This window comes from Balaenoptera acutorostrata, chromosome 1 (assembly GCF_949987535.1).
Source record: "Balaenoptera acutorostrata chromosome 1, mBalAcu1.1, whole genome shotgun sequence".
NCBI lineage: Eukaryota > Metazoa > Chordata > Mammalia > Artiodactyla > Balaenopteridae > Balaenoptera > Balaenoptera acutorostrata.
The window spans coordinates 51,503,133-51,518,216 of NC_080064.1; the positions used below are offsets into that span (position 1 = coordinate 51,503,133).

The window sequence follows — 15,084 nt, forward strand, 5'->3', positions numbered from 1 at the left end:
CTACCCTATGGCACTATAGTCTATAGTTTATCAGAGACTGACAGATAACAACAATAAACAACATACATCAATTTGATTAAAAGTTTATACATTAAAAGTTTATAAGTGTATTGAGGGAAGCAAAAGGAGAGCAGGTTAAGGGGAAGAAAGGATCAGGTGACTACAATTTTTTAAATTAATTAATTTTTGGCTGTGTTGGGTCTTCATTGCTGCATGCAGGCTTTCTCTAGTTGCGGTAAGGGTGGCTACTCTTGGCTGTGGTGCGTGGGCTTCTCACTGCAGGGGCTTCTCTTGTTGTGGAGCATGGGCTCTAGGTGCATGGGCTTCAGTAGTTGTGGCACAAGGGCTCAGTAGTCGTGGCTCACGGGCTCTAGAGTGCAGGCTCAGTAGTTGTGGTGCAACTGGGGCATGTAGTTGCTCTGGGGCATGTAGGATATTCCTGGACCAGAGCTCGAACCTGTGTGCCCTGCGTTGGCAGGTGGATTCCTAACCACTGCACCACGAGGGAAGTCCACTACAACTTTAAATAGAGTGTTTAGTGTAGGCTTCATGGACAAGGTGACAACTGGGGAAAAACTTAAGGTGAAGGAGTTAGCAGGAAGAAAATGGACATTGGAAAAGCATTCTAGGTTGAGTAATCATTCAGAAGATAGGTGTTAAGGTGGATCTGTGCCTGGTATGTTTGAGGAAGAAAGAGCACAGTGTGACTGGAACAGAATGAGAAAAGGAAGTTGTAGATGGAGCCAGAGAAGTGACAGAGGGCAGGTCACATAGAACCCTTTATGAGGACTTTGATTTTTTTTCCCTTTGAGTGAAATAAGGTGTTCCTACAGTGTTATGAGCAGAGCAATGATATTGTTTTAGGTTTTAATAGATCACTGTAGCTGCTGTATTGAGGATAAACTAGGGACAAGGGAGAAGCAGAATTCAGTTAGGAGGCATTATAGTAATCCAGGAGAAAGATAATGGTAGCTTGGATGGGGTGAAGTTAAGTAATAATAGAGGTGGTGAGACAGGACCAGAATCTTGACATATTCTCAAGATAGGTTGACTTACTAATGGATTACTGATGGATTGAATATGAAATGCAAGAAAAAGAAAAAAAGGAGAGGGCCGACAGCAGAAGCAAGAAGAACTACAATCCTGCAGCCTGTGGAACAAAAACCACCTTCACAGAAAAATAGACAAGATGAAAAGGCAGAGGGCTATGTACCAGATGAAGGAACAAGATAAAACCCCAGAAAAACAACTAAATGAAGTGGAGATAGGCAACCTTCCAGAAAAAGAATTCAGAATAATGATAGTGAAGATGATCCAGGACCTCGGAAAAAGAATGGAGGCAAAGATCGAGAAGATGCAAGAAATGTTTAACAAAGACCTAGAAGAATTAAAGAAAAAACAAACAGAGATGAACAATACAATAACTGAAATAAAAACTACACTAGAAGGAATCAATAGCAGAATAACTGAGGCAGAAGAACAGATAAGTGACCTGGAAGGCAGAATGTTGGAATTCACTGCTGCGGAACAGAATAAAGAAAAAAGAATGAAAAGAAATGAAGACAGCCTAAGAGACCTCTGGGACAACATTAAATGCAACAATATTCGCATTATAGGGGTCCCAGAAGGAGAAGAGAGAGAGAAAGGACTGAGAAAATATTTGAAGAGATTATGGTCGAAAACCTCCCGAACATGGGAAAGGAAGTAGCAACCCAAGTCCAGGAAGCGCAGTGAGTCCCATACAGGATAAACTGAAGGAGAAACACGCCGAGACACATAGTAATCAAATTGGCAAAAATTAAAGACAAAGAAAAATTATTGAAAGCAGCAAGGGAAAAACGACAAATAACATACAAGGGAACTCCCATAAGGTTAAGAGCTGATTTCTCAGCAGAAACTCTACAAGCCAGAAGGGAGTGGCACGATATACTTAAAGTGATGAAAGGGAAGAACCTACAACCAAGATTATTCTACCCAGCAAGGATCTCATTCAGATTTGATGGAGAAATCAAAAGCTTTACAGACAAGTAAAAGCTAAGAGAATTCAGCACCACCAAACCAGCTCTACAACAAATGCTAAAGGAACTTCTCTAAAAGTGGGAAACACAAGAGAAGAAAAGGACCTACAAAAACAAACCCAAAACAATTAAGAAAATGGTCATAGGAACATACATATTGATAATTACCTTAAACGTGAATGGATTCAATGCTCCAACCAAAAGGCACAGGCTTGCTGAATGGATACAAAAACTACATCCATATATATGCTGTCTACAAGAGACAACTTCAGATCTAGGGAAACATGCAGACTGAAAGTGAGGGGATGGAAAAAGATATTCCATGCAAAAGGAAATCAAAAGAAAGCTGGGGTAGCAATACTCGTATCAGATAAAATAGACTTTAAAATAAAAAATGTTACAAGAGACAAGGAAGGACACTACATAATGATCAAGGGATCAATCCAAGAAGAATATATAACAATTATAAATATATATGCACCCAACATAGGAGCACCTCAATACATAAGGCAACTGTTAACAGCTATAAAAGAGGAAATCGACAGTAACACAATAATAGTGTGGGACTTTAACACCTCACTTACACCAATGGACAGATCATCCAAAATGAAAATAAATAAGGAAACAGAAGCTTTAAATGACACAATAGACCAGATAGATTTAATTGATAATTATAGGACATTCCATCCAAAAACAGCAGATTACACTTTCTTCTCAAGTGCGCATGGAACATTCTCCAGGATAGATCACATCTTGGGTCATATATCAAGCCTCAGTAAGTTTAAGAAAATTGAAATCATATCAAGCATCTTTTTTGACCACAACGCTATGAGATTAGAAATGAATTACAAGGGAAAAAATGTAAAAAAACACAAAAACATAAAGGCTAAACAATACGTTACTAAATAACCAAGAGATCACTGAAGAAATCAAAGAGGAAATCAAAAAATACCTGGAGACAAATGACAATGAAAACACGACGATCCAAAACCTATGGGATGCAGCAAAAGCAGTTCTCAGAGGGAAGTTTATAGCTATACAAGCCTACCTCAAGAAACAAGAAAAATCTCAAATAAACAATCTAACCTTACACCTAAAGGAACTAGAGAAAGAAGAACAAACAAAACCCAAAGTTAGTAGAAGGAAAGAAATCATAAAGATCAGAGCAGAAATAAATGAAATAGAAACAAAGAAAATAATAGCAAAGATCAATAAAACTAAAAGCTGGTTCTTTGAGAAGATAAAAAAAAATGGATAAACCATTAGCCAGACTCATCAAGAAAAAGAGGGAGAGGACTCAAATCAGTAAAATTAGAAATGAAAAAGGAGAAGTTACAACAGACACCACAGAAATACAAAGCATCCTACGAGACTACTACAAGCAACTCTGTGCCAATAAAATGGACAACCTGGAAGAAATGGACAAATTCTTAGAAAGGTATAACCTTCCAAGACTGAACCAGGAAGAAATAGTAAATATGAACAGACCAATCACAAGTAACAAAATCGAAACTGTGATTAAAAATCTTCCAACAAACAAAAGTCCAGGACCGGATGGCTTCACAGGTGAATTCTACCAAACATTTAGAGAAGAGCTAACACCCATCCTTCTCAAACTCTTCCAAAAAATTGCAGAGGGAGGAACACTCTCAAACTCATTCTATGAGTCTACCATCACCCTGATACCAAAACCAGACAAAGATACTACAAAAAAAGAAAATTAGAGACCAATATCACTGATGAATAGAGATGCAAAAATCCTCAACAAAATACTAGCAAACAGAATCCAACAACACATTAAAAAGATCATACACCATGATCAAGTGGGATTTATCCCAGGGATGCAAGGATTCTTCAATATACACAAATCAATGAATGTGATACACCATATTAACAAACTGAAGAATAAAAACCATATGATCATCTCAATAGATGCAGAAAAAGCTTTTGACAAAATTCAACACCCATTTATGATAAAAACTCTCCAGAAAGTGGGCATAGAGGGAACCTACCTCAACATACTAAAGCCCATATATGACAAACGCACAGCAAACATCATTCTCAATGGTGAAAAACTGAAAGCATTTCCTCTAAGATCAAGAACAAGACAAGGATGTCCACTCTCACCACTATTATTCAACATAGTTTTGGAAGTCCTAGCCACGGCAATCAGAGAAGAAAAATAAATAAAAAGAATACAAATAGGAAAAGAAGTAAAACTGTCACTGTTTGCAGATGACATGATACTATACATAGAGAATCCTAAAGATGCCACTAGAAAACTACTAGAGCTAATCAATGAATTTGGTAAAGTTGCAGGATACAAAATTAATGCACAAAAATCTCTTGCATTCCTATACATTAATGTTGAAAATGTGAAAGAGAAATTAAGGAAACACTCCTATTTACCACTGCAACAAACAGAATAAAATGCCCAGGAATAAACCTACCTAGGGAGACAAAAGACCTGTATGCAGAAAACTATAAGACACTGATGAAAGAAATTAAAGATGATACCAACAGATGGAGAGATATACCATGTTCTTGGACTGGAAGAATCAACATTGTGAAAATGACTATACTACCCAAAGCAATCTACAGATTCAATGCAATCCCTATCAAATTACCAATGGCATTTTTAATGGAACTAGAACAAAAAAATCTTAAAATTTGTATGGAGACACAAAAGACCCCAAATAGCCAAAGCAGTCTTGAGGGAAAAAATATGGAGCTGGAGGAATCAGACTCCCTGACTTCAGACTATACTACAAAGCTACAGTAATCAAGACAATATGGTACTGGCACAAAAACAGACACATAGATCAATGGAACAGGATAGAAAGCCCAGAGACAAACCCACACACCTATGGTCAACTAATCTATGACAAAGAAGGCAAGGATATACAATGGAGAAAAGACAGTCTCTTCAATAAGTGGTGCTGGGAAAACTGGATAGCTACATGTAAAAGAATGAAATTAGAATACTCCCTAACACCATACACAAAATAAACTCAAAATGGATTAGAGACCTAAATGTAAGACGGACACTGTAAAATTCTTAGAGGAAAACATAGGAAGAACACTCTATGACATAAGTCACAGCAAGATCCTTTTTGACCCACCTCCTAGAGTAATGGAAATAAAAACAAAAATAAACAAATGTGACCTAATGAAACTTAAAAGCTTTTGCACAGCAAAGGAAACTATAAACAAGATGAAAAACCAACCCTCAGAATGGGAGAAAATATTTGCAAACGAATCAATGGACAAAGGATTAATCTCCAAAATATATAAACAGCTCATGCAGCTCAATATTAAAGAAACAAACAACCCAATCCAAAAATGGGCAGAAGACCTAAATAGACATTTCTCCAAAGAAGACATACAGATGGCCAAGAAGCACATGAAAAGCTGCTCAACATCACTAATTATTAGAGAAATGCAAATCAAAACTACAATGAGGTATCACCTCACACCAGTTAGAATGGGCATCATCAGAAAATCTACAAACAACAAATGCTGGAGAGGGTGTGGAGAAAAGGGAACCATCTTGCACTGTTGGTGGGAATGTAACTTGATACAGCCACTATGGAGAACAGTATGGAGGTTCCTTAAAAAACTAAAAAATAGAATTACCATACGATCCATCAATCCCACTACTGGGCATATACCCAGAGAAAACCATAATTCAAAAAGACGCATGCACCCCAATGTCCATTGCAGCACTATTTACAATACCCAGGTCATGGAAGCAACCTAAATGCCCATTGAGAGATGAATTGGTCAGGAAGATGTATATATTCCATATATACAATGGAATATTACTCAGCCATATAAAGAACGAAATTGGGTCATTTGTTGAGACCTGGATGGATGTAGAGAGTGTCGTACAGAGTGAAGTAAGTCAGAAAGAGAAAAACAAATATCGTATAGTAACACATATATGTGGAATCTAGAAAAATGGTACAGAGGAACCGGTTTGCAGGGGAGAAATTGAGACACAGATGTAGAGAACAAACGTATGGACACCGAGGGGGAAAGCGGCTGGGGGGTGGGGGTGGGGGTGTGATGAATTTGGAGATTGGGATTGACTTATATACACTGATGTGTATAAAATTTATGACTAATAAGGATCTGCTGTATAAAAAAATAAATAAAATAAAATTCAAAAATTAAAAAAAAAAAAAAGAATGACCTGAGTCTCTTGTTAAGTATACCACTTTCTAGCCCTTCCCTTTAAAGTATTATCTAGTCGGCTTGGGGAAAAAAAAAAAAATAGAAAAAGAAAAAAAGACAAAGATTACTGGTGTGTTGTGTTTTCATTTTAATTCAGTTCAAAATATTGTCTAATTTCCCTTGTGATTTCTTCTTTGATCAGTGGTTATTTATATTGTTTAGTTTCATAATGTTTGGAGAATTCCAGGATTTTATTTTGATTTTGTTTTTTGATTTCTAATTTAATTTTTGGGGGTCAGAACACATATTTTATATGATTTAATCCTTCTAAATTTACTGAGACTTGTTTTATGGATCAGGGTAGATAGGGTTTTTCTCTTAAATATTTCATGAACACTTAAAAGGAATCCGTATTCTGCTGTTGTGTGGAGTAATTGCCACTTACATCAAGTTAGTTGATAATATGGTCCAAGTCTTCTATATTCTTACTGATTTTATGTCTACTTGTTTTATCAATTACTGACAGAAAGATGTTCAGTTCTCCAACTATAAATTGTGAATCTATTCCTTCTTCCAGTTTTATGTTTTTACTTCATGTAAATTGAAGCTATATTATTAAGAGCATGATCATTTAGGTTTGTATGTCCTCTTGATGAATTGAATTTCTGGCAATACCTCTTGATTTAGAAGCTACTTTTTCTGACTTTAGTGTAACCATCCCAGCTTTCTTTTCATTAGAATTAATAAGGTATATCACTTTCCATCCTTTTACTTTCAGTGTGTCTGTCTTTATATTCTAAAGGGGTTCATTTCAGATAGCATTTAGTTGTGTCTTGATTTTTAAATGAAATCTGAAAATTGCTGCCTTTTAATTTAATTTAATTTATTTATTTGGTTGCACCAGGTCTTAGTTGCAGCAGGTGAGTTCCTGAGTTGCGGCAGGGGGGCTTCTTAGTTGCAGCTCACCAGCTCCTTAGTTGTGGCATACATATGGGATCTAGTTCCCTGACCAGGGATCGAACCCGGGCCCCCTGCATTGGGAGCACAGAGTCTTAACCAGTGCACCACCAGGGAAGTCCCTGAAAATTGCCTCCTTTTAATTGGCGCATTTGAATCATTAATACTTATTGTAATTATTGATATGGTTGGATTTAAATCTATTATTTTTATTTGTATTTATTTTCTATTTGTCCTGTTAGTTTTCTTTTCCCTCTTTTTTTTTTTGATCTATTCTTAGTATTTACATGTGATTATTCCATTTAATCTTCTCTATTAGTATTTTTAACTCAATACATTCTTCCTTCAAACAAAATTGTACTACTTAGCTAATAGTATAAGGAGCTTTTTACAGTAAAAGTTTATTTCCACCTCCCAGTCTTGTATGCTATTGTCAAATGTTGTACTTTATTATGTTATAAACTCCACAGTACATTGTTATTATTTTTGCCTTAAACAGTCAATTATTATTTAAAGAGGTTTTTTTAAATAAGGAAAATATATTTTTATTCATTGACATTTATTATTTCCTGTACTTTTCATTTCTTTGTGTAGATTAAAAATGATTATTTTCCTTCTGTCTGAGGGCTTCTTTTAATATTTCTTGTAGTGCTGCTCTGACAGTTATGAATTTTCTCAACTTTATATGTATGAAAAAAGTCTTAATTCCCATTAGTTTTTGAAAGATAGTTTTGCTGGATGTAGCATTCCAGATTGATAGTTTCTTCCTTCAATACTTTAAGGTTGTTTTTCCACTGTCTTATTGCTTACATCTTTTCTAATGATAAATCTGTTGTAATTCTTATCTTTGCTGCTCTATATGTAATTTTTCATTTTCTCTTGTGCATTTAAGGTTTTTTATTTATTGCTAGTTTAAGCAATCTGATTATGATGAGCCTTGGTATGGCTTACTTCAAATTTCTAATATTTGAAGTTCATTAAACTTCTTAGGTCCATGTCTTTATAGTTTTCTTCAAATTCGGAAAACTTACAGCCATTGTTTTTTCAACATTTTTTTCTTTCCCCCTATTTGTCTTCTCTCCTTCTGAGACTCCAATTTCTCATGTATTAGGCTCCACTATAGCACAATACCCTTCTGGGGACTCTAATCAATGCCACATGTGTTTCTCTCTGATGGGTGGAAATATGAACTATTCCCAACTCTGTGTGAGATCTAAAAATTTCCCCACCTTTTTCTTTTGGTGTTTCTTTCTCTGGCCTTGGGTAGTTTCCTCAAATGCATACATTAGCCAAGTCTTCACATGAAGACATGAGGGCAACTCTTGGAAATCTCCAGAAAGTACTCCTAGGGGATCTCTCCTCGCTGCTACTTTGTACTGGGCATTCTAGCCTTCTTGGCCTTCCTGAACTTCATACTCTGTCCCTTTAGCTCAAGGAGAATGCTGGGCTCAGTTTGGAATCCCTCTTCTTGTTCAGTAAACTGAGCTTACCTCATTTCCTTCTCTCAGGAATCACTGTTCTATGCTGCCTGATGTCCAAAGTCTGAAAAATATTGCTTCATATATTTTGTCCTAATTTTTAGTTGTTTAGGGTGAAATGGTAAATCTGATTTACCATTTACCAGTAAACTGGAAGTGGAAGTTTACCGCTTTTGTTTTTCTATGACCAAGAAGATCCTCTGTTCTTAATATAAGCAAACATTCCTTAACTCTTTCTTTAGGTGATAAAATTGATTGCTTCATACATAAAACTTCTAGCCTAAAGACAGATCTATGTGTTTGGTATTCTAATAAAGGACTGTGTGAATAAAAAAATCAACTTACTTTATTTCGTCCTGGTAACCCAAATCTTGATGGTTAAGCAATGTTTCCAGAAGGCTCAAAGTCAAATATAATCCATGTTTCCCACATATAGCCCTGACCTGCAAATAAGAAAAGATTTGAAATTTCAATATAATGAAATTAAGATTTGAATTTCCCTCCTATAATTAGAACTTATATAATTTGGACAAAGAATTAATAACCAGGAGTGCATTATACCATTAAGATACCATTTAGGACAAGAATGTCCAACTGAATGTGCATCACCAGCAAATTTTTAGTTGCTTGACACAAAGGTATAGTTCATTACTCAGAAGTCACTGAACTTTGAAATGCTGATCTTACATTTTTGTCAGCCATGGAATGGGCGGTCCAGACCTAGAAATTATACACACTTATTATATAAGTAAATTACAAAGTATTTTTGTACAACTACTTTGATTTACTAAAGAAGCTTGTTGTATTAGTAAGGTTACTATCACTATCTGTATTTTATATATGAGGAAACCAAGGCTTAGAGAGATTAAGTGACCTTCTCAATGTCACATAGTTAATAAATGATGAAACTTAGTCTAGAAACCAGGTACTCAATGTTTGTGGGATGGATGAATGAAGGGTCACTGCAGTTTCCCAAGTACTTAATATTTTCTGAGTCCAGCTGACAAACCAGTTCAGTTCTCAAGTTGGTGGGTGGGTGATACTTAGATTCAAACACATCAAACTTTTAGGGTTGTGATAGTATGTGTTCTGTGTTTAGCATAATGTTTAAACATAGAGACTTAAGAATAAAACATGACTAATTTTGAATACTGGATATGCTGCCTGTGATTTGTGTGATCTCAGGAAGTTACTGAACCTTTTTATTCCCAATTACTTCATCTATTAAGTAAGACCAGTATTTTCTACTCCTCAAGAGAAAATAAGCAGTTAGAATAATGCTTGGATTTTAGTAGGCATTTGATTAATATTTCTTGAAATGAAGAAAAGGAAAGGAGGGAAAAGGAAGAAGAAGGGATATAGAGGAAAGAGAGAAGAGAAGAGAGGGAAGGAAAGGAGAGAAGGGGGAGCAAGAGAACAAGAAAGAGAGAGAGATGAAGAGAGAGAAAAAAGAAGGAAGGGAGGAGTAAAGGAAGGAAGAAAGGGGCAAAGAAAAAAGAAATGTCTAATTCAGGGTTTGGAAAAATTGTAGCTACTCTTATTAATTTTAGAGGAATTTCCATACACGGACTGTATTAAGCATGTCTTTTTATTCTGATGTTTTGACATCATGGGGTCTTGCTGACCCTGGAGAGACTGCCTCTCTCCCAGGGCTAGCCAATTCCTAGAGATAGTGAAGGACTGGCTTGCAAGTGTGTCTTTCATCTGCAAACCAACTACTTCTTTTATTGAGGCTCTCACACTTGGGCCACTATTTCCATGTCCTAATTACTCAAGGGCCAAGTGCTAGGCAACTAGGAATGGCCCTTATGTCCCAGAGCCCACTGAAATTATTCAAACTAGCCAATCCTAAGCCTTCTTACTCTTGTCTCACGCATCCCACAATAAAGGCTCTTGCTCACATTTTCCCTCATCCTCTCTGCCTCCTAACCTCCTGGTGCTTCTCCATGTGGCCTGTGCAGTGTGCCATTCCCCTCCTCCTGGGAACTGAGTAACAAACTGTCTTTGCAATGGCAATCACCTCCTGATCTGTTGGTCTGACCGTACTTGAATAATATAACCTAGATTTTAATATAGTGACAAAAAGCTAATCTTCATTTGTCTTTATGCAAGGAAACAGCCAATCTGGGTTAGAAACTTGCACATGTTACTTACTAGCTGTAGAAGAGTATGTCAGGGAAGGAAAAAGATCTATTTAAAACATGAAAAAAATGAATAATAGTTTGCCAGAAGAAAAACACGTTGAGTATAATTCCAGGCAGAAGAAAAGCATGTGTAAATGATGGGTGAGAAAGAGCATGGTGCTTTTAATAAACTGCATGTATTTTGGTATAATTCACCCTATTATAGTTTTATACCCCTTTTCACTGGGCAGTAAATATCTGTTCATGAGAGCTCCTCTAAAAGACAGTGGTTTACTGAGGGCTGGAATTGCGTCTCCTTCATTTTCCTATCACCATTCCTAGCACAGTGTTGAAAAATAGTTATTGAATAAATGAATACATGGATGAATTAGGAATGAGTGAATGAGTTGAAGGTCCTGAAGAGTGGAATGTGTATGGGCATAGGTTGGAAAAAAATAAATTGAGAGAGGTAGAAATTAGTCACATTATGCCATTTTACTCAATAAATAAAAATCGACTTATCCTCATGATTAGAGCATATTAGTGTATTTTTAAGCATCAATATTAAGAGGTTATTCTAAAAACACTTTATTTACTTCTGGCAACATTGAGTTTTGCTCCAGGCTAAATGAACAGCAGATTAGAAATAGTACATCAGGGTTCCTAGAAGCAGATTGATTGATAGCTGCTAAGAACTGACTGCTGACAGTTGTGGAAGAGCAATAGAAACATCTACCAGAAAATCCTGGCAATTTAGTGTTATCTAGGATTATTTTAAAAATCCATATTGATTAGGATTTCCCTTGTTCAATAAGAAAATGTTTGGCTATGTATAGTTTCTTCTGTTCAATAGCGACATTTAAAAAATCAAATGTAAATAAAATATTTATGTTATTTAGGAAATGACATGTAAAATAAATATTCATTTCCTCAAAATGCTCCTTGAGAGAGTGATGCACAGATGTTCTCTCAGCTTCCTCCCTTCCTATTTATGGTTCCATTTGCATTTTACCCCATCACTCTACTTAAATTGTGTTTACCAAATCATTAGTAACTTCCGCAGTTTCAAATTTAATGAATACTTTTCAGTCCTGATTACAGATGATCTCTTTGCAGCATGTGACATGGCTGATCATGCCATACTTCCATAAATCTATTCTCTTGGCTTTCTTGACCACTGCCATATTTCTTTTGATTATTTTTAGTCTCCTTTCTTGGCTTGTCTTCATCTACCTACTCCTTAACAATGGGTGTCCTCCTCAACCTTCCCTTCTCACTTTCCATTATGTCTTTGAGTAATCCTAATTACTCCCAAGGCTTCAGCTCCATACTGAAGACCCTTAAATCATTTAGCTTTAAGCTCTCAACCTACATCAATATGTTCAAAACTGAATGCATCATCCTTTCCTTTACCTCCCTAGCTACTGATTTTCTGTTTCCTATCTCAGAGAACGGTGCCACCACCTACCAAGTTGCTAAAGCCAGAACCTTGGGAGTCATTTTTGATTCCTCTGAATTCAGGACCCACGTCTAATTAAGTCACCAAGACCTACTTTTCTATCTCCTTAATATCGCCATCCCTCCTGCTACTACCCTGGTCTAAACCCCCATAATTTCTTGCTTGAATTACTGGAACGGCCTTTTAAAGGTTCTCTCTGCCTCTAATTCTCCACATTCTATTAGAGTGCTCTTTTCAAATTTCAAATTTGATCATATCATTCACTTGTTTAATATCCTTCGATGATTCCACTGGGGCTTTAGGATAAAGTTCACACTTCTTAGAAAGACCCTTCAAAAACAGGTTCCTCCTTTCCATTCTAACATCAACTTGAGCAGCATCTCCCACCGTCCCCAGCCACCATATATTTAGTGTCCTGCCTATATGAAATGGCTTACAGTTCCCTGAATTAGCCATGTTCTCTCTTACTTCAGTGACATTTCACATTGCACCTTTTACCTAGAATACCTTTCCTGTCCCTTCCTCTGCTCTCCCCCAGTTCTTTGCCAAATTCAAACGTCCACTAAGATTCAGTATTTGCATCATCTCCTCTGGAGTTTTTGGGTGAGGCTAGGTTGGTGTTCCTTCTCTGTGTTCAAATTTACTGCCATCACTGTATTTTACATATAGAATTGTATCATGTTTAAAACATTACCTTTTCCCTGAGCTCCTGGAGAACTCTGGAACTGAAATCATAATAGTTTGTTGTCCTTAGTATCTTATCACACAGAACACATTGAGTGATTAATATGTTGAATGTGAGAATAAACATGCCATATTGTTCAGAAATCTGGCTATTGCTTTGGAAGAAGGGAATGATTTGAAGCTAGTAGAAACCATTTATCGTTTTAGGGCAGAGTGTACTGATATAGAAACAACTAAGTACAAAAAAGGAGCCTGGCAAACTGCAGAAGAATGTCTTACAGTTCTGGTCACTTGGTAAACTAGTGTCATAGCTGTAGTCTTGCCATGGGAGTGAACCTCACATTCACAAGCCCCAGTTCCCTAAGTAAAGGGACTCCCTCTTGATGATAATGAGAGAGTTGCATGAAAATGAAGCAAGAGTAATTAGAGGTAGAGCAACCTGTGTTCTAGCAGCTCCTCCTGGCAGGAAGGTCTGCGAGTAGTTTGGGAGGTCTTTGTGATGTAGAGCAGAAAGAGGATGAAAGAATATGGATTATGTATAAAAGTGTTAAACTGAGCCTGCATGCTTGGAAACTTCTTAGGTTCTACAGACTATTCAATCTACACCTGATTTGAATAATGGTCAGGGAAGTTAATAAATAAATGTCTGTGGATCCATGTTGCCTCAGGAATTCTTCCTGAGCCATCATTGTGTCAAAAATGTGATAGAGGAACAGAACGAGTGAGTCCACAGAATGAGGATGACAGATATTAGATACGTTTTTATACTCCTCTTTGAGAATGGCGACAATGCCATTGATTCGAGTGACAAGACCCATAGATCACCCTTCAAAACTGCATTTATTTATCTGAGAAGAGGCAGATGATCTCTTAACTGTCTGAAATATTGGCTGTGAGGATGTGCTCTTTTTCCCCTCTGGGCACGGGGTGCATAGATTTCGTGAGAAACTTAAGGAGGTCTGTGAAACCCTTCCAACTCAGATGGCCTTTCCCAGTCTCCTCTGAAGTCCTGTGTCCAGGAACAAGTATGTTGGGGTGCAATCACTGCTGCTTGCCGTGTCCAGTGTCTGTTGGGCCTCAATTTGTCTCACGTTCTGGGGAAACAGAATTCTATTTGCCATGCCTCCCAAAACTGTAATATACTTTGAGTGAGTTCCAGATGTCTTAAGAGATGCCAGATGGCTCATGAGAGGCAGACCAGCTTCAAGGAAAATGTGCCCTATTTCCTTGGATATGAACCACAAATTTAAACTTTCAGGGCCAGCTCAGGGTGGAGGACATTCAGGGCCCGCTCTGATAGCCAGCGTTCAATGTGGCTATCACTTGACCCTGGGAAAGGTCCTCCTTCCTTAGGCTATTTTGTAGTGATAATTTCACCAAACACAGATTTTTTTTTTTTTTAATATAAGGAAGGGAAACCTATTTACTGAGTGCCTCATATATCAGACCATATATTAAGTACCTTTACATACTTATCTTGCTTAATCCTCACAATAGACACAGGAGGTAAGGAACCCAGTTTTTCCAGGTGGAAAATCTGAGGCTCAAAGAGTTTCAGTAAATTTATTTTGATTTTCAAGTCATTTATATACCATTCTACCAGGGCATCTGAGAACATTCAAGCTTCACTGATGCTGTTATGAATTTTCCAATCTAACAAGAAATGGTTCCTTCTTAGTCAATTTCCACTGATCTTCTCAATAACATAATAAAGGCCATTTATGATGTGTGGAATCTCCTGTAGTGTTGTCTCCCTCTTCTAGTGGAACTTGCATGTTTAATATTCATGTATACAATATACATGCACACACACATGTACACACTATCATGTGCTTTGCCTTTGCATGGTTAGTTGACTGTATAAATGAAAGCACAGAGAAAGCTACTTCTGTCCTAGAATAAGAATCCATTTTCAGCATGTTGTGTCCTTGCTTCCTTAGTAAACATCTCTTGTTCTTCTGAATTCTCTGACTCTCTCAATTCTTAACCCCTGTTTACCTGGATGAAAGGCATTTTCCAATCTTTCCTATAGGATTTTTTTTGCGGGGGGGGGGGTGTCTGTAAATTCCAATTCCTTCTACTCCTCTGGAATTCTAACTCCTGTATCCTGGACTCCTTCCAAATATAGCCTTCCAGATATATTCTGCTTATTGGAGTTCCAATTCTGTGTCTCAATTTCCAGTATTCTT

General features: G+C 36.9%; 1 protein-coding gene across 1 annotated transcript in view; it reads right to left on the bottom strand.

Moving 5' to 3' along the window:
* The window catches only part of C1H1orf87 (chromosome 1 C1orf87 homolog), a 160,647-nt gene that overhangs the window by 39,279 nt on the left and 106,284 nt on the right, over positions 1-15,084 (bottom strand). The window contains 1 exon segment of the mRNA XM_057547167.1: positions 8,975-9,072. Within this exon segment, the coding sequence (XP_057403150.1) occupies positions 8,975-9,072 (98 nt within the window).